This window comes from Sorex araneus, chromosome 8 (genome assembly GCF_027595985.1).
Source record: "Sorex araneus isolate mSorAra2 chromosome 8, mSorAra2.pri, whole genome shotgun sequence".
NCBI lineage: Eukaryota > Metazoa > Chordata > Mammalia > Eulipotyphla > Soricidae > Sorex > Sorex araneus.
The window spans coordinates 45655445-45679496 of record NC_073309.1 but is presented as its reverse complement, the minus strand read 5'-3'; the positions used below and the strand labels follow the sequence as shown (position 1 = coordinate 45679496).

General features: G+C 57.1%; 2 protein-coding genes across 7 annotated transcripts in view; both read right to left on the bottom strand.

Moving 5' to 3' along the window:
- Positions 1–2508: 2508 nt before the first annotated feature.
- CCDC97 (coiled-coil domain containing 97) lies at positions 2509–12343 on the bottom strand. Its single transcript, XM_004620772.2, has 5 exons — positions 9268–12343; positions 6061–6561; positions 4152–4430; positions 3809–3938; positions 2509–2842 (listed from the first exon to the last, which is right to left on the bottom strand). The coding sequence occupies exons 1-5, from the start codon at positions 9299–9301 to the stop codon at positions 2722–2724; spliced, it is 1065 nt and encodes a 354-aa protein (XP_004620829.2). The 5' UTR covers positions 9302–12343; the 3' UTR covers positions 2509–2721.
- Positions 12344–12803: 460 nt separating this feature from the next.
- Positions 12804–24052, bottom strand: part of HNRNPUL1 (heterogeneous nuclear ribonucleoprotein U like 1) — a 35931-nt gene continuing 24682 nt past the window's right edge. For all 6 annotated transcript variants that reach the window (XM_055146179.1, XM_004620715.3, XM_055146180.1 and 3 more), the window contains exons 11-15: positions 17633–17801; positions 16703–16984; positions 15542–15831; positions 14153–14344; positions 12804–13722 (exon numbers count right to left, since the gene is read on the bottom strand). In XM_055146179.1, coding sequence (XP_055002154.1) covers positions 13606–13722; positions 14153–14344; positions 15542–15831; positions 16703–16984; positions 17633–17801 — 1050 coding nt within the window. In that variant the 3' untranslated portion in view covers positions 12804–13605. The remainder of the gene's footprint in view (positions 13723–14152; positions 14345–15541; positions 15832–16702; positions 16985–17632; positions 17802–24052) is intronic.

Genomic DNA, 24052 nt, shown 5'->3' with positions numbered 1-24052 from the left:
CCAGCCCCCACGGGGCAGGAAGCAGGGGCCAGGGGAGGCCAGCTCAGGCCTTCCTGCCCCCTCCCCCAGACGGGCCAGGCATGGGGTCAGTAGGAGAGGCTGGGACGCAAAGCGGGGCTGTGAGCCTCCCCCCACCCCCCGGGAGGGGAGATCCTAGTGTTGTTTTGAGTTTCTCAGGTGGGATTGAGAACTCTAGGCCCTGAGTGTGTGTGGGGGGTGTGTATGGCTGGGGGGGTACAGCCATATTGGTGATATTTGGGGGGGCTAGTGCCCCCAGTCGATTCCCTGCTCCATGTGTGCGACAAGCTGCATTTCCGGTGTCGCTATTTGCATCCTGTGGGGCCCAGGTATGCTGTGGGATGCCCAGGAGTCGGGGTCCCGCCAATCTGCTCCCCCACAGTGCTCGGCAGCTGCCTCCCTGGCCATGTTCCGTTGATGCCAGGGATGGAGCCCGGGGCTCCCCGTGCCCGGCGGGCGCATCCCCTCGGCCCCGTGCCCCAGTCTTTCCTCTCAGTGCTCTCTCTCGGGGCGGGTCTGGCTTGAAGCGTGGGTGTCGCCTGTGCGTGGGGACTTTTGTAAGTGTCGCCTCTGCATGGCTGTGCTTGGCTGGGGTGATGCTGGGTGGGGTGCGTCTGGCCGGGGGACCCGTGTGTGGGGTGCTGGGCCATCCCTGGTGCCCTGTACCTCTGCCCTCACGCTGGGTTGGAGCGGAGCGGGGGGGTGGGGGCTGTGTGTCCCCACGGAGGCCACTGGCATCCTGAGTGTGGCGCCCGGTGGCCACTGGGCTGAGTGGAGGTTGGGCCTGCGGTGTGTCCCCTTGCCGGCTGGTGCCACGCTGGCTCGGCTGGCTGTGGCGGGCAGGGCAGGGCAGGGGCTGTGGTGGGCACTGGACCTGCGCCCGGCCTGGGTATAAATATCCCAGCTGCCGGTGACTGTTTACTTGGGCCCAGCCCGGGGGCGGCCGCGGCCAGGCAGGTCCCCGGGGGTGGGGGCCATCAGGCCACAGACTTGTGGGCCCCTTCTTGTGCCCCCTTCTGGGTGGGGGCGAGGCAGTGGCCCCTTGTTCTGGCCTCCCAGGGGCCACCACGAGCTGATCCTGGGTACCTCTGCCCGGCTTCCCGGAGGCTGGGAGATAGAGACCCAGGTGGGGGTGGTGGGGCGGCTCGGGGAGGGGATAGGAAAAAATGAGGGAGGAGAAGGAGGAGGAGGAGGAGGAGGAGGGAGGGGGAGGAGCCTGGCGCGAGGCGCCTCTCGAGAAAGGCGGGGGATAAACTCAGACTGGGAATGACAGGGGAGAGGAGAGAGGGCAGAGGGGACGGAAAGGGGACAAGATGGGGGCCCAGAGGTGCTGAGTGGAGGGGGAGGAGGGCGCAAGCGGTGGGGGCTGAGGTGCTGTGGCAGGTCACACAGAGGTGTCAGACGAGGGGGCTGGCGGCCAGGACAGAAGGGAGACACGGGGGTGGGGACCGGATGTCCGCCAGCCCCCCCTCCCCAGGCAGGCCTCACTCCCTGACTCAGCCTCTCCGCCCACCCGAGCCCCAGCACTGGGGGCATCTTGGGGCCTCAGCGGCTCCTGGTGGGGACGGGGGTGTGTCTCACCCACTGTCCCCTGGCAGGCCCCGCCTCTGTCTCGTGGCCACCATCTGACTAACCGGCTGCTCCAGGCCACGACTTCTTTCACGGACCACGCAGAGTTTGGGCGAGGTGTATCACAAAGGGATTTAATGACCAAGTGACCGGCGCACGGTGGCCGTGCTGGGCCCGTGGGGGCACAGGCACCCAGACAGCGGCTCTGGTCCTTGTTCAGGCTGCGCTGGTGGGGGCGGGGGGCTTGCACGGGGCCTGCCCCCTCCCCTCACCCCGAGCCTGGGCTGCATCCTCAGCGTCCTGCCTGGGAGTTCTGGCTGTCCCCTCGCTGGCCACCTGGCCAGGCCAGGGCTGCTTCTGGGGTTTGTGGCATCACGTGTGTCCCCGACCCACGTGTATGTGTTTGTGAGGGGGGGGTGTGTGGGGGGAGGCAGCAGCTTCTCTCACTCCGGTTGGCCCAGAGGACAAAGATGAGGCCTGGAGTCCCCTCTCCCTCGGGGAAGTGAGGGGTCCCCTGGCCTTGCATCCCTGACCCTGGCCTCCAGGTCACCCCTCGGCAGCTGGGCCCCGTGTGTGTCCTGGGGGAGCAGCCGGGTGTGGGGGCATGGGAAGGCGGGACGCCGGGGTTCCCACAGGCCGCGGCTGAGTCACAGGCGGCCATCTGGCTCCCATTAGCCCAGGCGGGCGGCGGGGGGCTCGGCGGGGCGGGCCTGTGGCTGGCGGGGTGGGGGGGCAGGGACGCCCGCCCGGGGAAGGCTGGGGAAGGCTGCGTGTGGGGATGACTCAGGCCCCATGATAACAGCCTGCGTCTTTGGGGAGTGTAAACAGGAGAGGCTGAGAGAGGGAGGCGGAGGAAGTGAAGGAAGGGAAAATTGGTGTCGACTGAGGGGGTCTGGGGGTCGGCCCCCCTCCCTGTGGCAGCCTGTGACCCCTGGTGCTAGCCCTATGCACCCCTCCCGTGCCAGAGGCCTGGGGCACAGGGAAGGACAGGTGGTCCCTGGGGGTCCCCTGATGGCAGGTAACCAGGCCGCTGTCCTTAGCTGCTGGGTTCCTGGATCCAGAGTGCGGGCCCAGGAGACAGATGGAGGGACCGGGCTGGAGAGGCCTGGCAGCACCGCAGCGCCCCGGTGGGCGTTAGTCCCCATCCAGCTCGGGGCTGGGCGCATCCTCAGGCTCCTCCTCGTCGAAGTACCTCTCTTCCTCGTCCCGGGCCACGATGTCCAGGTTGTCAAAGTCGGGGTTGTTGTCCACCGTACTGTGGGGGAAGGGGCTGTCAGGGGCTCCCAGCCTCTGCTGCCTGCCCCCTCCCCCGCCCAAGATCAAGGACTAGCGATTGGGGACCAAATGCCAGGGGGTGGTGGACTTTCGGGGGCCCTCACAAAGGGCTGTTTTCTACGGCTGAGAGGGCCGGGAAAGGCCGGGTGAGGGCTCAGGGGCCGAGTACGTGCTCCGCATCGGGGGACCTGGATTCAATCCTATGCGCCACAGAGTCCTCAGTACTGAGCTGGAAGAAGCCCCTAGCACCGCGGTGTGACCTGAAAACCAAAGACCCCAGAAGCTGCACCTCACCCCAGGAAGATGGACCCCCTCCAGGGCCCAAGTGAGAACTTCTGGAGGTGCCCCTCAGGGGCGTGGCTGCTGCTGCCCCCTGGTGGGTAGAGGCCGGACTGCAGCTCACCTGCTGCACAGCAAGGGGGGGAGGGGGCCTCCAAACAGTTCTGCCTACTTGGGAGGGACCCGCACTCAGGAGGCCTGTCCACTGCATGACACCCCTATTCTAGCCAAGTGACCCCAGGTAGTGGGGTACCGACTGAGGATCCCCAATGCCCAGGCCCTCTGCAATGCACAGCAGTGCCCACTGATGAGCTTCCTGGGAGTCCCATGCTGGGGGCCAGCGGGGCGGCTTCCTCCTCTCCCACACCCTTCCCCAAAGCGGGGGGCTCAGGCCTCATTCCAGGTATCCACTGGCCACGTGGTGGTGCCCGCCTGTGGCCGGAGAAGGATGGGGGTCTTGGGGGGGGGGAAAGCTGGGGTGTGGGGGTGACGGGGGGCCCTGGCATGAGGCACCCTTGGGCCACCACCATTGTCCTAATGAAACAGTTCAGGTGTGCCCACAGGACTCGGCACTGCTGAGCTGATTCTCACACCTGGGATCAGCCCTGCCCCCCGGCTGCCCCCCAACCCCAGCTGTTCCTCGGGCCCCAGGAAGGCCACCGGGCACCTGTAGTCGAAGTCCCCATCCTTGCCGTCCAGGAAGCGCTGGTGCATGCGGCTCGTGAACTCCTCCCGCAGGATCAGCCGCTCCTCCGAGTCGGGGACCCAGGACTCAGAGTCACTGTTGGCTGCCTGGTCTGGGGGGAGAGACGCTCAGGTGAGGGGGTCACTGGGGGACATGGAGGGCACAGCACACAGGGCCCTGGCGCCCCAGAGGCTGTGGTCTAGCTGATGGACCGCCAGCGCGGGACAGAAATGGGAGAGGGGCTGGGAAGGCAGGACGGGAGGGTGGGGGGTCCTCAGCTGGGAGAGTCCAGACACCAGGGCCCCAGCTGCTGGCAGGCTCTCACCTTCCTCATTGCTGTCCTCCTCCTCATCCTCCTCCAGGCAGGCCTCCTCCTCCTCCTGCTGCTGGAGCAGGCGCTGCTGCAGCTCTCGCTCCTGAAAGGACTGGAGCAGCAAGTCGGAGAGCGGGCAAGCGGGGGAGCCTGGGGAGCCGGGTGGGGGCGGCCGGGCTGGGCCGGGCGTGCGGGCGCTTAGCTCCTCGGGGCTGAGGTACTGCCCAATGTACTGCTCGTAGAGCAACGGCGCCCGGAACCGCATCTGCTCGTCACTGAAGTACTCGCCCCCTGGGGAGGAGATGGGCGTGAGGGGGCGCGGGTGCTCCTGTACCTGTGTGTGGCTGGTCTGTGCCCCTGCAGGTAGCACCTGGGCCCTGTGTGGTGAGGAGTCAGGGCTGCAGCGGGCAGTCTCCCCTGCCCACTCGGAGCCAACGGGCAGCCCTCTGCAGTATCCCCTCCCCGCCATACAATGCCGGCCCTCCAGCCTGCCACCTCTCATCCCGTTCCTGCCACTGGCAGAAACATCTCTTCTCCCTCCTGCTCCGTCTCGGCCTGTCACTTCCCTTTCTCCCCTCACCCCTTCTGCTTATGTTTTGGGGCCACACCTGTTGATGCTCAGGGCTTACTCCTGGTTCTGTACTCAGGAGTCACTCCTGGTGGTGCTTGGAGGAGCCTATGGGGCACCAGGGATAGGACCCGAGTCGGCTGCGTGCAAGGCAAAGAAGCCCCACCTGCTGTACTATTACTCTGGCCCTGTTGCTTTTTCAGATATGGGTTTTGGACCACACCTAGCAGTGCTCAGGACTTCCTCCTGGTTTTGTGCTCACGGATCACTCCTGGAGTGATCTCAGGACCATATGTGGTGCTAGGGATTGAACCTTGGTTGGCCGTGTGCAAGGCAAGCACCCTCCCTACCCGCTGCACTGTTGTTTTTTTTTTGTGTGTGTGTCTTTTCCATATCTGTTCAAGAAGGCCTGGGCACTCTTGGCCTGGCACAAACTGGCCTTGGTTTCTGCTGGGCCAGGGTCCCTGTGCATGGTGTGAGGCCAGGATGGATCCAGCTTTCCCGGTGCCGGGCTCCGTATCCTGGGCCTATACGTCTGAAACGGTAACTGTCTCTCACCAAGCCCAGACCTTTCTCACCGCTTGTCTCTTTTCTCAGGCCCTGATTTTTGTGTTTTAAAACCATGTTTGGTGGTATTCAGGGCCTACTTCTTGACCAGGGGGACGACCATGAGGTGCCAGGGATTGAATTTGGGGCTCCCACATGCAAAACATGTGCTCCAGAACTCTGAACCCTCTGCTCCCTTTCCCTTGGGTCTCCCAAGCAGTGCTCAGGAGGCCTGGGGGTGAGGCGGGGAGGGAGGTGGTTCAATGGAATGGCTGGCAAGGACTCTGGGCGACCTGGGCCACAGCTGGTGGTGCTGGGGGCCTCCAGGACTGCCCCCAGTGATGCTCAGGAGACCACATGATGCCAAGAATTGAAATCAGGTCGGTCGCATGCCAGACTTGTGCCCTAACCAGTGTACTATAATCCCCCACCCCATTTTATTTTCTTTTTTGGCTTTTTGATTCACACTTGGCGATGCTCAGATGTTACTCCTGGCTCTGCACTCAGCATTTTTTTCCTGGAGATATACAGGATGCTGAGGATGAAACTCGGGTCGGCCACGTGCAAGGCAAATGTCCTACCTGCTGTACTACAGCTCTGGCGCCCACCCCACATTTTTTGCGGCGTCTGGGATCCACTTTACTCCTAAGCCACATCCCCCGACCCCTCCCAAGCTTCCTGCCGGGAAGCGTCTCTCCTGGGCTCTGCGTCTCGCGCCAGCCTCCCCGCCTGGCCCCGCCCCCGCCAGCCCCACCTCCCGCCTGGCCCCGCCCCCAGGCGGCCCCGCCTCCCGCGCGGGGCCCGCACCTTGGATGAGCTCGCGCAGCGCCGCGTAGCGCCGGTTGCGCAGGCGGGTGTGCAGGGCGCGGGGCCGGGCGGCGCCCTGCCGGGCCACCTCGGCGCAGTAGAAGTCGGCCCGGTGGTCGCCGCGCAGGTGGCCAAAGCAGGCCAAGTGCTCCTCGCGCAGCCCCGTGCGGAAACGCTCCAGGAACACGAGCGGCTTCTCCCGGTACAGCCGGCCCAGGATGGCCACCTTCTCTGGCTCCGTCAGCTCCGGCTCGCCCTGCTGCTGGCTGCACACGGGCAGGCGGCTGGCGGCCACGGCCCGCAGCATGGCCTTCACGGCCGCCTTCTCAGTCCCAGGAGGCGCATCCGAGTCACCATCATCACCACCATCAGCAGCATCGTTGCTGTCGTCCAGGGCCCGGGGCGCTCCCTTGGCGGCTTCTACCTTGTCCTGGTGTCTCGGAGGGACAGGCCCCCCGGGCAACTCCCCCCAGTGCTCAGCACGGCCCTCCTCCGGGCAGCCTGTGGGGAGAGGGGGAGTCTTCAGTAAGTGGGTGCTAACTCCACCCTGGGTTCCACTCTAGGCCCTAGTGATGCAACACGTCCCAGGCTGACACAGTAGGAATGGATGCGCACTCCCGTTGGCCACATAATAATGGAGCCCAGAGAGACTGAGGTGGGGAGGGTGCTTGCCTTGCACGCAGCTGGCTCAGGTTTGATTCCCAGCACCCCATATGGTCCCCTGAGCCCCATCACGAGTGATCCCTGAGCACAGAGCCAGGGGTAAGCCCCGAGCACTGCCTGCTGTGGCCCAAACCCCATCCCTCCCCCTAAAAAAAACTAAAAAAAAAAATTGCTGGGCCTGGCCTTGCATGGGGATTTCCTGTCTTTGATTCCCAGCACCTCACAGATCCCCAAGCACCACTGGGACGGATCCCTGAGCAAAGCCAGAATAGCCCCTGAGAATCACGGGTGGGGCCCTACTGCCCACCACAACAAAAGAGGGGTCGGGATGGAGGACAGTGGTTAGCGTGTCTGTCAGACCCATGCTGGGAGTCCAACCCCTGGCCCTATCTGGCTCCTTGAGCATCTCTGCAGCTCTGGAGGGCCTCAGCAACTCCTCTTGTGGCCCAGGTGACCAGCAGCCTGGACCTCCTGCCCATCCCCCTCCACGCTGTGAATGTAAATGGATTTGGTTCCAGGAACTACCCCATAACTTAAATTAGGGAGAAAGGTGGGGTGGAGGGAGGCCGTGATTCTACATGGTCAGGGAAGGCCTCACCCCAAAGGGCCACATCAGTGAGAGCTGGGGTGTGAGACTCAGCAGACATGATTTCTGGGCAGAGAGGTGCAGGCAGGAGGAACATGGGGCGACCCCATCATCCCCCCTCAGTTCTCTCTGCCTTTCCATCAGTTTGCCAAGTCATTAGCAGCCTCACCAGTTCAAATAGGCTCAGGCTGGGGCCTGGGGCTCAGAGACAGGGCTGCTCCGGCACTGGGATCAGGAGGGCAGGCTTGTGAGCCATTGAGCACGGCGCCAGCCTGGCGGGAGCTGTAGGTAGCTTAAGGAGTGGTGCTTAGGGGTCTAGGTCAGGAGAAGGCTGAGGGACTGAAGCGATGGTACAGCGAGCGGGTAGGGCATTTGCCTTGCACCTGGCTGACCCGGGTTCAATCCCTGGCATCCTATATGGTCCCCTGAGCACCGCTAGGGGTAATTCCTGAGTGCAGAGCCAGGAGTAACCCCTGTGCATCACGGGTGTGACCCAAAGAGCAGGAAAAAAAAATTGGCTGAGCAGGACAGGGTGGTGGAGAATGGGCTGGGGAGGGGTGCCCCTCCATGTTCAGGACGCCCAGGTCTCTGTGGTGGTGGCCGGCCACACTGGCCCATAGCGAAGCAAGAGTAGGGGAAGACCAGCAAGGAGGGTGGAAAGGGCCCAGGAGCTACCCAACAGGTGGCGTCTAAGAGGGCTGCTAGGTATGGCTGGACACTTCTCGGGAGTTACAAGACCAAAATTCAAGGTGAAGAGGCGAGTCTTGGTGAGCAACTAAAAGACCTGCTGGAGGATGTGAGTGGATAGAAAATGGAGGGTGAGAGAGGGAGTGCCCTAAACGTGTCCTAAAGGCAGTCAGAGGAGAGAGAGAGAGAGTGAGCGCACGAGGGTGTCCTAAGCGCAGTCAAATTCCCTGTAAGAGATGAGGGAGAGAAGTGGCATGAAGGTTCATAGCAGCAGAGACTGCTGTGATGGGGTGGCATCGCCTGAAGAGTGAGCGACAGCCCTGCACCTGGGGGTCAGCAAGGGCTGCTGAGTCCAGACTTTGGGCCTTCACAAGTGTGTACACACACATACCCCCTCTGCCCCCGCCAATGTTGTACACACACACACACACACACACACACACACCCTCTGCCCCCACCAATGGTGTACACACACACACACACACACCCTCTGCCCCCGCCACACACACACACACACACCCTCCGCCCCCGCCACACACACACACACACACACACACACACACACACACACACACACTCTCTCTCTCTCTCTCTCTCTCTCTCTCTCTCTCTCTCTCTCTCTCTCTCTGCCCCCGCCAATGGGAAGACTAAAAGGAACTACGAAATGGGAAGGAGACAGGGACGTGGGGGGAATATGTGGGGAGGAGGGGAGCCCTGAGCCCTCCTACAGAAGCGGGTGACTTGACTGAATGCAGTTTCTGAAGGCAAGGGCAGGCTGCAGTGGCTGCAGGAATCGAGAACACAAAAAAGACCCCTCCCCTCCCCCAACAGATGCAATGTTGATGGAAGACGGCATGGAATCAAGAGACAGATTTAGGGAGTTTAAATTTTTTTAAAAATTTTATTGCGGGAAAAGATCAGATACACACCCCTCCCGAAAGGATGGTGCTCAGCCCGCCGCCGCCCGCACCCAGGCCCGGCTTCAACCTCAACCGCTCAGCACCCCGCATGAGAGAACATTTCGGGTCCGAGAGGAAAGTAGCGGGGGAGGGGGCAGGGAGGGCGTTACCAGGATCAAGGGGAGGGTCAGTTAGAGGCGCTGGGGCCCCGGCGAGCCCCGACGAGAGGCAGGGCCATCACCGAGACCCTATTTCCGGGGGAGGGGTGAAGGGTAAAGGTAAAGCGTGGCAGGGAATCCCCTTCACCCCGCGAAAGCCCCAATGGCGCGGCGGACCCACCCTCCCGCCGCCTCCGCGGGGCTGTGCCCTCACCTTCATCGGCTTCGCCGGGCGCCGCGGCCTCCATCCCAAGCCTCAAGGACCTGCCAACCGCCGCGCCGAGTGCCGCACGCCGAGCCGGGTTTCCCGGCCGCAGGAGTCACTTCCGGCAGCGCACACTTCCGAGGCCGGGTGCGCCCCCGGGCCGCAAACAAAAGTTCCGGCCCCGAACGGACCTTCCTGTGCGCTGGAGCCTCCCCGAGTCCCACCCTCTGGAGCCAGGACCTAGGTCAGGCGATGGCATTGGGCCTCTCCGCATCATATGTGGTCTCCCGAGCACCCCGGCCCTGCCCCCCGCCCTAGGAATCAAGAAAAAATCGGACACTAGGGTTAAACATGTTCTTCCGCCTCTGCCCTCCTAGGGAACTAGTATCAGGAGGGAGTTGAACCTTTTTGTTTTTGGGTCACAGCCCACCATGCTCTAGGGATTACTCCTGGCTCTGCGCTCAGGAATCACACTTGGTGAGGCTTGGAAGACCATATGGAAAGCCGGGTCGTGCAAGGCAAGCGCCCTACTCATGCTATTGCCCCTGAACCATTTTCATCATTAGACACCACTGTCTAGCCCCAAGAACATTTCGGGGTGACCTCCAGGCCTCTGAGGGTGATAACTGTGGTCCTGATTTTCTCTATGGGACATCACATACTGGCATGTCACAACACTGCAACGAACATCACCAATGAGCACTCTAGAAGACCTGGTGTTCAGGGAGTGGCAGTCCAAGCCTGGAGTGTCTTTCTGCGTGGGGACCCTAAAACATGGCTGTAAATGAATATTAGAGGGAGGTGGTAGGGATAGATCCAAATGACCCGGAGAGCCAGGAAGCATGGGGGAGTTCTGGATGTCACTTCAGCAGCATCATGGAGTAGGGAACTTGAGAGCTTCACAAATCTTTATGCAAGGGACTGGAGCGATAGCACAGCGGGTAGCAAAGCGTTTGCTTTGCACACGGCCGACCTGGGTTCAATTCCCAGCATCCCATATGGTTCCCTGAGCACCGCCAGGAGTGATTCCTGAGTGTATGAGGCAGGAGTAACCCCTGTGCATCGCCGGGTGTGACCCCCAAAAAAAACCAAAAACAAAAAAACAAATCTTTATGCAAAACTCCTCGCACATGTTTATTTCCCAAAGCATTTATAAAGATTTCAGAAGAGACTTAACTTCTCTGTAAAGAGCCACTGAAGTTCAAAGGAGCACCGAGTTGGAGTTAGCAGGATTACAAGGGGTCAGGCAAACAGACCCCTGCAAGTTATAAATAGCCTGAGCTCCTTCATTCTGCAGAAGCAGGTCAGTGCGGTGCCAGAAACAGCCACCATCTGCATTCCCAGGGTTAGGAGATCTAACATTTAAAAGGCCAAGATCTCAGGCTTAGCATAACAGCAGGGAGTCTTCAGGTAACCTGCCTTACCAGGAGAAGCCAGCAGAGGGCACTGTTGGCTCTTCAGGGAAGAGACTCTTGGGGATGGGGTAGCTTCCTTTAAGCTCCAAGAACCAACATTCCTAATTGGTTCTTCATTCACAGGACCCACTTCAAGACTTCAGAACTAGTCCTATTTCTTTCCTTTCTGAGTCTTCCTGTCAGAAGACACTGCCACTGAGACATTGCCTCTCTGAGACGAGGAACCCAGCATGCCTGGGAAACGAGACTGCAGAGAAGGAAAATGGGGGAAGTTTTTTTTCCAGCTTTTTGGATCATACCCGGTGATGCTCAGGGGACCATATGGGATGCTGGGAATTGAACCTGAGTTGGCCACATGCAAGGCAAACACCCTACCCACTGTGCTATTGCTCCAGCCCCAGGGGGAAGGTTTTTTCTTTGGCTCATGTTTACTAAAAGAATTCCCATGGGCTGAAGCAACAGTATGGTAGGTAGGACTCTTGTCTTGCACTTGTTAACTCGGGTTCATTTCTCGGCATGCCATATGGTCCTTCAAGTCCCCCAGGAGTGATCCCTGAGCAAAGTTAGCCACGAATAACCCTGAGCACTGTGGGGTGTAGCCCACAAACAAAAACAAATTCCCTGGCAGTCAGGAGACAGTTCAGAGGGCTGGAGCACAAACACGCAGGAATTCTGGATTCAGTCTCCCAACAGGTCACGGTCCCCTGGTACTGCTGGGTGTGGCACCAAAACAAATTTAACAGATAATTCCAAAACTTTCCTCCGGGAGGCAAGGAATTAGCTTAGAGGGCTGGCATAGGTTCCAGACTCAACTCTTTGCACATGGTGCCCCAAGGACCACTGGGATCATTGTAACATCCCCAGACCCCCCTCCAGCACTGTTTGGAAACACAATCCCCTCCCCCAGCTGTTTTCCTGGAATCAAAAGATGGCCCAAGGCAATTCTGCCAGCTACTGGGAACAAGGTGGGTATAGTAAGTACTCAGTTTATGACTATATTACGCATGAACTCCATGGGAGCTGTACTTCCTGAGGCAACCCTGGCCATCTCCCCATCATACCATCTGGGTGGGGGGGCCCAGAGCAGGAAAAGAGATCCAGACCATCGCCTTCCTCCAGAAAGTCCTATGCTCCTCCCCTGCGGCACTTGGTGTTGGCCCTCTCTGACAAGCCTCATACCTTGGGCCTACAACCCCAGTGAGCAGGTCCTGCCCACCTTGCCTGGGTTGCATTTCAGGTGCTCTCCAGAAAAGTTGAGAAACAAGCAAGTATCTAGCACATACTGGCTGGAAAAGGCAACTCTGGGTACACTAACCCCGGCCCAGGAGGACGGACAGGCAGTCACACGCAGTCATCATTTCCCACGGCCCAGCCCTGTCCTCGCCTGTCCCTCTCCGTGTTCTCTACTCAAGAATCCCCTTAAAGGCTCTGGAACGGCGGGGACTGTCAATGGCAAGTGCCAGAGGGCCACTTTCAATTTTTTTTTTCTCTTTGGGTCACACCCTCACGATGCACAGGGACCACTCTTGGCTCTGCACTCAGGAATTACCCCTGGCGGTGCTCAGGGGACCACATGGGATGTCGGGAATTGAATCTGGGTTGGCAAGGTAAGTGCCCTACCCGCTGTGCTATTGTTCCAACCCCCAGAAGGCCACTTTCAAACCCAGTGATGGATTTGAAACTGAGGACGTCAGGAATATGGGGGCACACTACACAGCGATAAAAAGGGCCAGGCTGGCATACACCCCAGCGTATACTCAATGGGTAACTCGTGACCCTAAAAAGACCCCATCCCAATAAAAGGTCAACTGCAGTAACACTTCAGGGCTCCAGCCCTGCTCTTCTCCCTGCGAGGAGGTGCCATGTCATTTATTGAAACAAAACAAAACAGGGCAAACACATTTCTTAATAAGTGCGGTTTGTTAAAATCTTGTTAAAACATATGGGTCAAGGGCAAGTAAAAAGAATCAAAGATCACTGTAGGAAAAGCTTTGGGGTCCGAGCCTGGCAGACTGCTGGAGAGAAGGCAGTGGCAGAAGATTTGTGTTCTGAAGGGAAGGTCCCCCACCCCTTCCACCGGCCCCTCTCTCACCCACTTAGTCCCGCCAGAAACTACCAAGACACCTGGAATAAAAGGTTTCAAGTTCAATAGTCACACTCTCTCCAAATACAAAAAGCAGTTACAAGTCAACTCAACACAGAAGCTTGTGTGCAAAGTCATGGGAAACTGAGACATTGTATAAAAAGTTCGGTTAAAGGTGATTCTATGGTTTGGTGTGTCTTGTTTTTGGGGTGTGGTTCTTCCTTGGTTACCTGAACTCAGCAAAGAAACTGTTATTGTGATGAAATATTAACAGCCGACCCACAGTAAAAACGGACAAATTCTAAAAATTTAAAAAAAAAAAGCATAATTACCAAAAAAAAAATAATATATATATATTTATCTGTCACTGCTTCCTCCTTCTGCATTTTGCTTTTTAAACTTGTGGTTTCTTATTTTTTTTTTTGTTTTTGATTTTTTTTTTTTAAATCCTGAAAAGTAGACAGTAAAACAGCTCTTGGAGGAATTTACAACCAACTGCATGAGTTTGGGAAGCTGAGGGGCTGGGAGGGCTGGACCGAGGGACCAGGAAGGCGTCCTCCCCTGGGCCACTGCAGCCTCAGCCTACGACCAAAGGAGAGGGGAGTCTTCAAACAGGAGGAAGGGGAGAGGAGGTGGGGGACAAAAGGGAAAGAAAGGTCACTGTTGTCTGCTTGAAGCCAGAGACAAAAATCCTGGCCTGGTGTGGGGAAGAAGCCCCTCAGAGGGGAGGCAGCCCTGGGGCACCCCATCCCCCAGCATCACGGGACCTGCTGGGGCAGACGAGGAGGCCAAGGTGGGCGCTGGTGGAGAAAGCCGGTGGGGGGCCTCCAGGGGCCCAGGGTGCACTGGCTACTGCGTGCTCGTGCCCCCCTGTGTGCTCCCGGAGTAGCCCCCGTAGTCGTAGTTTCCATAGTACGGCGGCCACTGGCCCTGGTTCTGATAGTACTGGTTCCACTGCTGGGCATACTGGGGAGACAGAAACCCAAGAGGACCCGGAGGTACTTCAGACCCATATTCCACGTCACCCCGGCCCCACCCTCCCCTAGAAAGGGGTCTTCTGACTGAGAATCAAAGCATGGTGGAGGGCAAGTGCCCGATCAATGTGGTCTGAATAGAGCTCAGCTCTCCAATGGCCCACCCAGGGCTGGATCTCCCCTTAGAGCCTCGGATCACATGTAGAGGGCGGGCACTGGCCATGGTGCTGAAGACAAGTGGAGGGCCTGCCAAGGGCCAGGACAGGGGCAGCAGCCAGTGCCAAAGGCTCAAGGAAAAGTCCCACACAAGTGCCAGCCTGAGCTGGGAGGATGCCTCATTTTTGTGGGGATGAGAAACGACTCGCCTGGAAACCCCCCCGCTTCCTTTGGGGGAGTCCATCCCCACTGGCTTCCCAACCTACCTGCTGATACTGGTTATAGCTGGGCTGAGGGTAAGTCTGTGCGGCAGGGGGCGGCGGTGGGGTGTATGGGGCCGGGCTGTAGCCTGCATAGCTTCCGTAGTTGTAGGTGGGGGGCGGTGGGGGTGGTGGGGGCGGTGCAGCATAGCCCTGGCTGTAGCCGCCCTGGCTGTAGGGAGGCTGGCTGTAACTCGGCTGCAAGGAAGAAAGAAAAGGGACTCAGCCAGTCGGTCCCAGCAGGGAGGAAAGGCCTGCCTTGGTGGAGGGGCAGGGCATACGAGTGTCTGCTCTGAATCTCTGCTCTGTCATATATGAACAACAACAGAATGACTCTTTCGGCTGGCTATGTGCCCACCATTGGGCACTTAACCTCTGATAGCAGCTGCTTGAGAATATGAGACTGGGGGAGCCATCATTTCCCGTCCGGCCCAGATGGGAATTCACAATCCCCGGGAAGAGGCAGCCCAGGAGGTGACTGGGTCAAGATCGCACAGTTAAAGAGGCAGCAGACTGGGAGGCTGGAGTGGCATATGAAGTCGACCTGAGTTTGACCCCAGGCACCTCACTGCCATTGAACACTCTGGCACGGACCTGGTAGCTCGTCCTGGGACTACTGGGTGTGGCCTTGGCCCACACCCCCTCACTACACTCTGCGTGGCCCCCACAATGAAGAACCACGGGGCAAAGCTGGGACCTGCCCCAGGTCTTCACACACCAAAGCAAGTGCAACTTCAGCTGTGTCCCATCCCTACTAAGGTCCAGACTGTCTGTCACCTGTCCACTCAGCCTTCACAGCACCCAAGAATGGTCTACTGACGACTCTTGTCTTTTATGATGGAACAAGACCAAAGGTAAAGCATTTAAGTTGGAAGCCCAAAGTGGGGCTAGACCCAACTGTGTGCCCCACATCTAGGGCAGTGTGGGGAGCAGGACCAGGGCTCTGCCATCTGTTTGCAGCCGCTCCCAAAGCCTCGTTTCTGAACCGCAGCTGAGCCTGGGGCCGCTCAAGTCCAAGCCCCTTCTAGCCTGGGAAAGAGGTCAGTTTCCAGTTAGGTAGTTTTGGGGGCCACACCCAATGGTACTCAGGGGACACACCAGGTGTCACTCCTGGCAATGCTGGGGGGAATCATGGGGTACCTGGACCTCATGCATGGAAAGATGTGCTCCTCCCACTGAGCTCCCTCTTTGGCCCACAATGGGCCAGAGGATTCTGAGATCAGCGACATCCGAGAGCAACACATTTGCTGGAGAAACCAGTGCATGACCTGCCAACCCGGGGTGTTGGGGGAGTAGGCAGATTCACTCTGGGCATGGGAGGGGATCAGGGATGCCTGAAGCCCCTCTGTGTCAGTTAAAGGCCAGCACTGGCTGGGAGAGGTAAAGTACCCTCACCTGCGGGGGGCTATAGCTGCTGACGGTGGGGGTGCTGGTATTGACACTCGAGCCTGGGAGGCTGCTGTTCTTGCTGTAGCTGCTGGCCCCTGGGGGATTCCTCACAGGGCTGTAGCTGGGGGGTGGCGGTGGCTGCTGGGGTGGTGGCTGCGGTGGTGGTGGCTGCTGGGGCGGCGGTTGCTGCTGGGGTGGCCGACTGTAGCTGCCGCGGTTATTGGAGTTGTTGTTATCCCGGTTATTGTTACCCCAGCGGTTCTGGTTGTAACCACCTCCTCCACTGCGGTTGAAACCTGCAACACAGAAACCCGAGATCAACAATCTTGAGGGCCGCTGGAGCGCTGACATGGAAAGCATGAAAACACCCAGCAGCCCTTGGGGTCAGCCCCTTACACACACACGCACACATCCCACCCTTCCCTAGCCCCCAGCAGCCCTTGGGGTCAGCCCCTTACACACACACACACACACACACACCCTTCCCTAGAATACTTGGTACACACGGCCTGACAGGTCTGACTGGCCCCTGAGACCCTGACCCCCTGAGGTGGGGAGCAGGGCCCATTCGATCCCTATCATCCCACTAGCTGTGGAACAGGCAGGCAAGAGATGCCTGTCCTGGGCCACTGCCCTGCCCAACTCCCACCTAGCCTTCAGGACCCCAGTGTCCAGAGGCCTCTTCTCTACTCTAAACAACACCCCTGTCCCAGTGTCAGCTGAGGTCAGAGCACCTCTAGCCTTCCCCAGCAAGCCCAGAATCCTATTGAACTGCCACTAAGGGTGTTCTCTGTCTGGGCCACAGCTGTGTCACAGCAGGAAAGTGTCCCATCATGAGCATACAGTACTCAGCCAGCAGAACTGCATGACAAACCTGGGCTCTGGCTCACTGTCTGCATTCAGCCAGATGAGTCTGGGGTCAATGGACATCGCTAAGCTGGTTTCTCCATTTATCTTAGCCAAAGCCAAAACAGCCCAAATTTTTGCCTAGTATATCAGATCCAGCTTGGCTTGATGCCTTTTTGAAGTGTGTATGTAGGTGGAAGGAAAGAGGGAAGGAGGGGGGGAGAGAGGGTGAAGAGAGGGAGGGAGGGAGGGGGGAAGGGAGAGAAGAGGAGAGGAGGGGAGGGGAGAGAAAAGGAGAAGGGAGAGCGCGTACAAGCTCACCTCCTCGGTAACTGCCGCCTCCACCACTGCCACCTCGGTTCTGGAAGCCTCCGCGATTGCCCCCCGGAGGTCCTCGGTTATCGTAGCGCTGGAAACCGCCGCCACCCCCTCGGCCTCGGAAGCCGCCAGTGCCTCGGTTGTCAAAGCGCTTTTCTGGGGGTGGCCCAGCCTTTCGGCCTTCCTCATTGTACTGCCTCACCAGCTTGTCTGCTTCCTCGCGCTGCAGCTCAATGAACAGCACCTCATCCAGGAAGTCCCCCACGTCTGGTAATGTGAAGTTGGCTAGGAAGGTGGGCAGCAGAGAAATTAAGAGGGCAAGCATCGTCCAATGCGTGGTCCCACTAACCCAGACACTGGCTGGCTAGATGGTGGACAGGACTGGTGCACTGAGCGAACAACAGGGCCTGAGTCTGGCCCTGCGATGGCGGCCAGGGGTTACCAAAATTTTCTTTTCTTTGAAGAGCTGGCAAAGCCTCACCAACCGGAGTTCATAAACACTACTCCGGCCTCCAGCCCAGGGACTGAGCAGGTCTACAGGAACAAGTGAAGGCTGTTTGGTTGGTCTGCCCAGGCTGGCCAGAGGCAGGTGAGCATTTTAGACCAAACAATGGCTCACACATATGCTTTCTCCACACTGCAGAGGAAGTAGTACCCAAGCAGCAAGAGAAAGACCAGAAGGGGCTGGAGCAATAGTACAGTGGGTAGGGTGTTTGCCTTGCACGCGGCCGAACCGGGTTCGAATCCCAGCATCCCATACAGTCCCCCAAGCACCGCCAGGAGTAATTCCTGAGTGCAGAGCCAGGAGTAACTCCTATGCATTGCCAGGTGTAACCCAAAAAGCCAAAAAAAAAAAAGAGAAAGACCAGACTGTGTGTGTGGGGGGCTTGGGGCTTTGCTCTTTCGGGGTCCCTGGCACGGCTTGTTTCCTACCTTTCATTTCTAAGACTGCGTGATCAGGGACATCCTTCCCTTCTTCATCAGTTCGCTTTATTGTTCGGTCTTTGAGGTCCTCGTCGGTGGGGCAGATTACAATGGCTTTGCGCTGGAACCCTTCAAACGGTCTCATTTTTCGCCTCTGCGCTGACCCATAAACATTTGTCTAGTGTAGGAAACAATAGGCAGGAGACGGATATTGAGTTGTTCTTCCTTTGTAGGGTATTATGCAGGCCAGGGACTGGAGAAGGATACCACTTGGCTTTCTATGCAGAAAACTTTTAACTTGGGGCTGGAGCAATAGTACAGCGGGTAGGGTGCCTTGCATGGTTCAACCCCTGGCACCCCATATGCTCTCCCAAGCACTGCGAGGGGTAATTTCTGGGTATAGAGCCAGGAGTAACCCTTGAGCATTGCTGGTGTGATTCAAAAACCAAAAATAAACCAAAAAACCAACAAACAAAATAAAAACAAACTTAAATGAACTGAGGGGCAGAGTGGCAGACAGTCTACGACTAGCATTCTTAAGGGCTGGGTGGGCTACTGAATGCCATTTTGTCTTGGTATCGCTATTTCAATCTATAAATAAGTTCAGAGCACAAAGTCTAATGTTAACAGTGAGACTCTTCATATGATTACTGCCTGTCCCATGTGCCAGTGATAATCTGCACCAAAGTTGTGAACACATCCCTTTCTGGGGGTGAGAGTGTGTGTGTTCCCACAGTGCTCAAGGGATCAGGCAGTGTTTGGGACGAGACTCTGAATTCCCACCTGCATGGACTCCAGCCCAGCCAGATCTGATATACACTTCAGACACAGGCAGGAAAGCCAGACCCAGGTTGGACTCAGAGATCTCCATGGACACTGGGCGTCGTGGGGTGTGGTCCTGGAGGTCCTCAGCACTGCCAGAGTGGCCTTCGTATCCTTGGCACTGCAGGGCCCAAGCAGCACCATATCCCTGAGCCCCTGCATTGACCTGCCAGCCCAGGTGACTGAGAATCACTGGTGGGGTTGTCAAACCTCTTGAGTACTGCTTGGGAACACTCCCATTAATGTATCAATAGAAACAGGTACCTTGTGGCCAGAGCTAGCTGGCAGAGCATGCTTTCCACACAGGGAGGTCTGGGTTCATCCCCAGCACCAGATGGACCCTTGAGCACTATACCCCGAGCACTCCCAGATAAAGCCCAGCTATCTCCCCTCCCTTCTGGTAATCATGAACACCACACCTTGTGGGGGGGCATGGAGAGTCTCAACACCACACCTTGTGGGAGGCATGGAGAGTCTCCAAGGTCACTTCATGTGATGCTTATAGAAGGACACGCAGCACCAATGACTGACCCAGGGTCTCACACAGGCCAGACATCCAGGGTACCTCTAGGAATCCAGCCTGGGAACTAGATGGATCTGGGGGAATCTAAGGTATGATGCCAGCACCTCACATGTTCAGAAGAGACTTCTGGCCCTGAGCAACATTCCCGCCACAAAGAAGTGTTATCTGTTGGTTGTTTGGGGCCACACCTGTAATACTCAGATCTTGTGCGACAGCCCTTGGTTCCCAGGGCTCCAGCATGCATTCTTCTGAGCCATCTCCCCAGACTCCTGTAACAGGTCATTTTTGGTTTTGGGCCACACCTGTGACACTCAAGGCTTACTCCTGGTGGAGCTTGGGAGATTGTATGTGGTGTCAAGGACCAAACTCAGGTTGGTGGCATACAAGCCAAGCATTTTTCTGCTGTACTATCTCTCCAAAAAAGCTCATTTTAAATACCAACAGTATATATGCACTCTTCTGGTCTCATTTAATGTTTTTCTACTATTTTTCTGTGGCAGGGATTGAACTCAGGGGCAAGTATATGCCGAACTTACAACTCTAACCACTTCCAGGCCAGTGATCTGCCCCTCGCCCTCCTGCATTGGCTGCACAGTGAACCCCCACACCCCACTGGCTCACTGACCTCCTTCACACACAGCATTCAGTTGTGTTGGTTAATCCATAATTAACCAACCCTCTGACAGCTGTGTAGTTGGTGTCCCTCAATACCATGGTTCATGTGAACAAAGGGGGCAGGGGGTGCTAGGGACCTAATTCAGGGTGGTACATGTAAGGAATGTGCTTTATCCACTGAGCCACATCCCTGGCCCAATGTTGCAATTCTTTTAAAAGTCTTCAAAAAATTTCTGGCCCATACCCAGCAGTGCACAGAAAACTGACCCAATGGGGGTGCCAGGGATCAAAGCTGGGATGGCCATGTGCAAGGCAAGTGCTCTCCCTGGTGTCCTTTTGCTCCTGCCTTGATGCTGCGATTCTTTTATCAGTCCTTCCTTGACAGTCAACCTCACCCACAAGCTTTAACTAGAGAGCCGGAATAGGCAAACCCTGTCTTACTCTCCAGCGCGGTCTTGCCACCATTCTTCTCTTCCTTTACATGATGGGCAGCTGTGCGAGCTGGTGCTGGTAGAGCAGTGCTCTTGGTCTGGAGCAGTAATGACAGTTTCCATTTAAACAACCCTAAATGCCAGGTCCTCTAGGTTGGGGCCCCGAGGCCTGGCCTGAAGCAGCACAAAGTGCACTTGAATTCCCCGACTGCAGCGTCTGCCGAGGGGGAACCCGCACACCTGGCCTCCACTTGATGACCAAACCCAGACACTCGACAGAACCAGTGTGATGTGTAGTACCTTCACTCAAGCAACATTCCTGGGTCACAATAGCTTCTTCTTTTGGTTTTTTGGGTCACCACCAGCGATGCTCAGGGGTTACTCCCAGCTCTGAGCTCAGGAATTACTCCTGGCAGTGCTTGGGGGGGAACCATGTGGGATACCAGGGATCGAACCCAGGTTGACATGAGCATGGCAAATGCCCTCCCCGTTGTACTATTGCTCCAGATCCCACAATGGTTTCTGGGCCACACTGAACAGGGCTCCAGGATCTAAAAGGCTGCTGTGGCAAAGCAAGTGCGTTACCTCCTGTGCTATCTCTCCTGCCCTCAAGTAACTTCTGAGTGGCTCTGCCAGGATCCCAGAGGGCAAGCAAAGCTCGCGAGAACAGTCTACAAAGGGGCATGCAGAGAGAAACAGAAACCTCTTGTGTTCTAAATACACAGTCTGGCAGCGTAGGGTGGCAGGGGTCCAGAGCCCAGCCTGGGTGTGGCCATTAACCCACTCTGCTAAGTCCTTAGCCCTGCTTCCTCTGAAAAGAATGCCAAGAAGGGACGCCCCTTGGGAGGGAGCCACCCCTGCAGAGGCAGGCAGCAGTCCTGGGCCTGGCTCTGGCTGCCCAACACCTGTGACCATGAGCAGAAAAGCTCTACTCAGAGCTTCAGACTGCACTGCTGTAAAGTCAATTTACTGTGCATTTATTGCGTCTCCAACCCTGAGAGGGAGAGTCTGAACATGATCTGCATGCCATGAAGACTGAAGGAGTTCATGAGTTGAAGCTGTCAGTGAACTTGGGGGCCTGACTGGTTACCAATTCAAGAAACAGCACCCCCTCCTTCCAGAAAACAGGTCCCTGGGTGGGGTGCCTTGACACTTGACTGCAAAGGTGCCGTGAAGCAGCCAAACCATAGGGAGGTTCAGCTCTTGGAACATCCACCAGAGAGGCAGGGACAGTGGGATGGGTACAAAGAGCCCAGGCTGTGGCCTAAGCCATCCGAATCACAAACTGCTCCATCTGAGAGCAGGGACCTCTTCCCCCGGGCCCTGGCGAGGATTCATACATGGGACAATGGCTGGGATGCAGGAGGAAGCAGGGAAAGAGTCAATATCCACTAGACAGCCCTGAAAATATGACCAACAGCACCAACATGGTCCCAGGGAAGAAGTCCCACTGGAAATGACCAAGAAAAGTCTGAGAAAAAGACTGAGGAACAAGCCATTCTCCAGCAGGGAGGACCATGTGGCTAACCTGGGTTCGATCCCTGGCATCTCATATGGTCCCGAGTGCAGAGCCAGGAGTAAACCCTGAACTCTGCTGGGTGTGCTCCACCCCAGAAAAACACAGAATGGGAACTGGTGGGCCATGGTTATAAACCCAAGTATGCAGAGGATGGATGAGCGCACACGCACACACACATGCACACGTACACACAGAGGAAAAACTGCAAGGGAAAGGCTTTGTGATGGGCATCTACATGCTACATCTTGAACAGTGCCTGGAGCCCTGGGCCACACAAGGTTCCAAAGGCCCATCCGGTTAGAGGAGATTCAGGCTCTCTTCCCACTTCTCTCCCTGGACCCCAAACCTCAGTCCAGCTGAAGGCACCTTCAGCTGTACAAAGCTAGAACTGTGGTACATCTGGTGCTGACAAGACTTTCTCCTGGCACTAAAGCCACTGTGGGGTGAATGGGGACCATACTAGGGAACAAACCCCTTCTGCTGTTTTCCCACAAGAAGCAACTCCACCTTGACACCTCTGACCCCCTGAGAATAGGGCTGAACTGCTGTGGAGACTGCTATGGGACAGACCTGTCAATGTCCAGCAGAGGGGACAGAGGAGACACCACACTGCAGGCAGGCCTAGTTCCCAGAGGTGGGTGACACTGGACTCAGGTGACTCCTCAGACCCAAAAGCCAGGTGCTAAAAAACCACTTCCCAGGGGTTTCCAAGACTCCCTGCCTCCCCTTACGGCTCGGCGTGGTGAAGGGAAAACATGTAAACCCACAGAAATGCAAACACCTGGCTTTCCTGGGGGAAAGGGAGTTCGCTGTCGGCAGCTGTTGCCACAGCAAACACTGAGATCAGAGCGCCTGAGCTGGCCCAGGACTGCTGTGGTCACTGGGGGCTGCTGGCGGCTGTTGCTGGGAGACCAGCACATAAGCTGGGAACTGGCCTTCAGCTGCAGGTCCCTGGGACCAGCTTTTCCCAATCCCACACAGCTTAAAGACCCGGACTTTAGGAGAAGGTCCGGGGCTGCCTAGCTCTCCTGTGCCTTGGGAACCCCCAGCCCCTAGTGACATGACCAAGAAACAAGAGTGAGGCTTCTCAGGACCCTGGTGTGTGGTGTCGAGGAAGCAAGGGTGGAAACCCAGGCTGCTCACAGCTGGAGTCCTGGAGGAGGCCCAGCTTCCCCACTCCAGTCCTTACAGTCACTCTTCCAGGGGAAAATACAACTTGATTCTCAAGGAACAGAATTCAAGTAGGGGAGCCAGTTAGGATAGAGAAAGGACCACTATGACAATGATAGTTGGAAATGATCATTCTGCTGAAAGAAGGGAAAGGAGTAGACATAACCGTTTGCAAACCATATGCCCAAAAAAGGGGAAGGGGGCAGGGGAGAAGTTAGAGGCAGGCTGAAGGGGGTGGAGAGTAAAACTGGGGACACTGGTGGTAGGAAATGTACACTGGTTAAGGGATGAAGGGACATGTACTTGAACATTGTATGATTGAAATACATCACGAACAACTTTGTAACTATATTATCTCACTATGATTTAAAAAAGAAAAAAAAAATGGGGGGGGGGGCACTTGTTGAAGAGAACTGGCCTGGCCTGTGCGACAGTGGAATGGACTGAGGCTCTGGGGCAACACAGGTGGAGAAAAGCAAGAGCCCGCCAGAGGCCATGCACTCCAAGACTCCTTTGACTGAGAATCTACCTTTTTTTTTTCTTTTTGGGTCACACCTGGCGATGCACAGGGGTTACTTCGGGCTCCGCACACTGGAATCACCCCTGGCAGTGTTCAGGGGACCATAAGGGATGCTGGGAATCGCACCCAGGTTGGCCATGTGCAAGGCAAACGCCCTACTTGCTGTGCTATCACTCCAGCCCTGAGGATCTACTTTTGGTAAAGATGTGACACCTGTCAACAGAGATGCAAAGCAGGAACAGGTTCAGCTATTTCACTGGTTGAGTGAAGCTGGTGACATTCACCCCACCCCCAGTTTGGCCCTCACGTGGGTCAGCCTGAGCTGTCAGACCTCTCCACTGGCTTTCATCTTGGGTTTGCACTTTTTGTCTTTAAGAGCCAGTTTCATTCCCCAGCACCCCATATGGTCCCCCGTGCACAGCCAGGAATAATTCCTGAGTGCAGAGCCAGGTGTAACCCCTGAGTATCACTGGGTATGACCCCAAAAGCAAAACCAAACAAGCAAAAACAAAATAGCCAATTTCCTACTATGGGTCTGTCCTCTCACATAGTAGATCTGAAGTATCACTTTACTAGGTAACCTGATTCTTAAAACAGACTGATTCTGAGATAGCAGATGGACGAGATAAACCCCAAGAGCAAGGCAACTGGGAAGAGCAGTGAGTTTTTCAGTTCCCTGCCCTGAACCTCCAGGTGCACACCCCAACCATCTTGCTTCAGGAGGTCACATGGATGCAGTCTAGTCGAACTCGGATTCTGTCTTTCCCTGGAGTTTCCAATCATTCTCAAAAGCCAATCACCACCAGCACCCTGCCATCCCGAATGAGGA

Coding starts and splice junctions, on each gene's coding strand:
- CCDC97 (XM_004620772.2), bottom strand. CDS start 9,301: ATGGAGGCCGCGGCGCCCGGCGAAGCCGATGAAG. Junction 4,431..6,060: donor GCTGCGCGAGCTCATCCAAG/GTGCGGGCCCCG, acceptor TCTCCTCCCCAG/GGGGCGAGTACTTCAGTGAC. Junction 3,939..4,151: donor GGAGGACAGCAATGAGGAAG/GTGAGAGCCTGC, acceptor CTCTCCCCCCAG/ACCAGGCAGCCAACAGTGAC.